General features: G+C 36.9%; 1 protein-coding gene across 5 annotated transcripts in view; it reads right to left on the bottom strand.

The window, feature by feature from the left end:
* LOC107298991 (enhancer of polycomb homolog 1) overlaps nucleotides 1-2,337 on the bottom strand; it is a 53,161-nt gene extending 50,824 nt beyond the window's left edge. For 3 of the 5 annotated variants that reach the window (XM_015828353.1, XM_015828352.1, XM_015828355.1), the window contains exons 1-2: nucleotides 2,248-2,337; nucleotides 1,726-1,841 (exon numbers count right to left, since the gene is read on the bottom strand). In XM_015828353.1, the coding sequence (XP_015683839.1) occupies nucleotides 1,726-1,794 (69 nt within the window). In that variant the 5' untranslated portion in view covers nucleotides 1,795-1,841; nucleotides 2,248-2,337. Of the gene's footprint in view, nucleotides 1-1,557; nucleotides 1,697-1,725; nucleotides 1,842-2,247 lie in introns of those variants that run through there. The other 2 variants (XM_015828356.1, XM_015828354.1) reach the window with 1 other exon arrangement.
* Between the last annotated feature and the right edge of the window lie 272 nt (nucleotides 2,338-2,609).

A 2,609-nucleotide genomic window follows, 5' to 3' on the forward strand; every position in this document is an offset into this window, starting at 1 on the left:
TCGTGGTGACCAAAACTGGATGCAGTATTCCAAGTGTGGCCTTACCAAGGCATTGTAAAGTGGTATTAATACTTCACGTGATCTTGATTCTATCCCTCTGTTAATGCAGCCTAGCACTGTGTTGGCTTTTTTGGCAGCTGCAGCACACTGCTGGCTCATATTTAAATGATTGTCCACTAGGACTCCGAGATCCCTCTCAGTTACTACTATTGAGCAAGGTACCCCATATACTATACCTGTACATTTGGTTTTTCTTGCCTAAATGTAGAACTTACTTTTTTCACCATTGAATTTCATTTTGTTAGATAGCACCCAGTGTTCAAGTCTGTCCAGATCCTCCTGTATCCTAAGCCTGTCTTCTGGAGTGTTGGCTATTCCTGCCAGCTTGGTGTCGTCCGCACATTTGATGAGTTCCCCATCTATCCCCTCGTCCAAATCGTTGATGAAGATGTTGAAGAGCACTGGGCCCAGAACAGAGCCCTGGGGCACCCCACTACACACTTCCCTCCATGTAGATGTGATTCCATTGAGGACCACACGCTGAGTACGGCCGGTCAGCCAGCTACGGATCCATCTGGTGGTGATGCTGTCTAACCCGCATTTTTCTATCTTATCAAGTAGTAGGTTGTGATCTACTTTGTCAAATGCCTTACTGAAGTCCAAGTAAATTATATTTCTTATTCAAACCCACAGTATATTGAAGGGAGGGAAGAGTACACAATCCTAAGAGAACCCAAAGATGCTTTTTCAAGAGGCAACTGGACTTTCTTGTTTTTATTTGAAGACGTTTCGCTTCTCATCCAAGAAGCTTCTTCAGCTCTGAGCTGTAGAAGCTTCTTGGATGAGAAGCGAAATGTCTTCCAAAAAATAACAAGAAAGTCCAGTTGCCTCTTGAAATAGCACCTTTGGGACAACCATGACCTGGATGGCTGAGAATCTCCATAGACAAATCCTAAGAGAAATAACTTAGCCATAAAGGCATGCAAAGCATACACTAAAAATCTGCTTAAAAATACCATTTAATTTTTTTAAAGCAAGTACTTGATTACTAGCAGTAAGTATATACACAAATATAAAATTATTGGTATTTTCACCAGAATTTTAAACCATAGCATGTTCTATTTTTAAAACACTTGAATAAATCAAGAAACTCAGCCAAATGACACATATTGTAACCAGTTTTTCTATCCCTTAGCAAACTAATTTAAGAAGGGATGAAAAGCTTTAATTTCTGAAAACACTGAAGGGTTTAAAATGTGATGTCATTCACATATGGAGGGATTGAACTGTAACTGGAGGGGAGAAGGAAATACAAACATATACAATCTAAATGAGTTATCTAGAATTCTTTAGAATGCAATTATAGTGGTATCCATCAAGACTTGCCAGCACTGCAACACAAGCTCTGTCCCTCTGGGGTGTGCATTCAATGTTGTGATGCTGTTGACATCAATCAGACTTCTCTTGTTTTCCTCTGCTGCATATTTACAATGCTTTAAATTACTGAATCACCTTTTTGTGTTAGGAGGGGGCAGCAGTAGTACCATCTATACTCACCTGTAGCATCACTTCTAAACACTCTAGAGTATGGCTAAGATGGAGATTCAAGTGAAAGCCATTTTCCTGTTGGTTAGTTGCAAGATGTTATGGCAACAGCTGAGAATTAGAGATGACCCCTGGTGGAAAAAAATGAGGAATAAATCATAATACAGGCAATTCCCTCACCTGTGAAGTGTTTGCAGAATTACTATTTGCTTGCTGTTGATTAATTTGTACAAGCTGCTGTTTCTGCATTAGTGCCAGTTGCTGTTGATGATTCTGGTATTGTTCGGCTGTAAATGCTGAGCAAAATATAAAATGAGAACACTGTATCAAAATATGTACACCTTATATGTGCATCCCTTAATCTAAAGAATGCTCAAAATGCACAGGTGTTAAGCATAGTACATTTATTCAGTGCTCCAGCTCTAGTAGGAGCTCATATTAACTGCACTTCCAAAATAAAGCTTGGTTGTATACCATGCAGGATTAAACATTTGAACTGCTGTTCTAGAGCAACAAATTGCCATACTATGGTCATCATACTAACAGAATTTCCAATACCCATGTCACATAAAATGTGTTCCTTATTCCTACTTTTAGATACTGATAATTCAACTGAATGTATATATGTATGTACATGTATATATGTGTATTAGAATATAAATTATGATATTGTAATAATTCAATTTCCCTCAATTAACCCACCTGGGGAAAAAATCCAGTCAATAAGAAGGGAGTTGATTATGCTGATTTACAGAGGAATGGAGCAAGACTGTATTATACTATTTATTGTCTATGGAGAGTTCTAAAAATAGAAAATAGAGAAGTTTCATTTAAATTTTTGTTTCACTGCATCTTGATGAAAATCTCCCTAATGCCAACTTTTAAAATTAATTTAGACGGAAGAATAAATTATAAACCTTGTTTCTAGAACAAATTGGCAAGTTTTCCAAATTCTTTTTTTTAATATAAATTTTATTAAGTACAAAAGGAAAAAAGAAATTAAAAAACATTGAACGTAGTGTATCATCCTTGACATATATCTTTGTCTAATCATTCCATACTGT

This window comes from Protobothrops mucrosquamatus, unplaced genomic scaffold (genome assembly GCF_001527695.2).
Source record: "Protobothrops mucrosquamatus isolate PMUCROS unplaced genomic scaffold, P.Mucros_1.0 scaffold4415, whole genome shotgun sequence".
NCBI classification, from domain to species: domain Eukaryota; kingdom Metazoa; phylum Chordata; class Lepidosauria; order Squamata; family Viperidae; genus Protobothrops; species Protobothrops mucrosquamatus.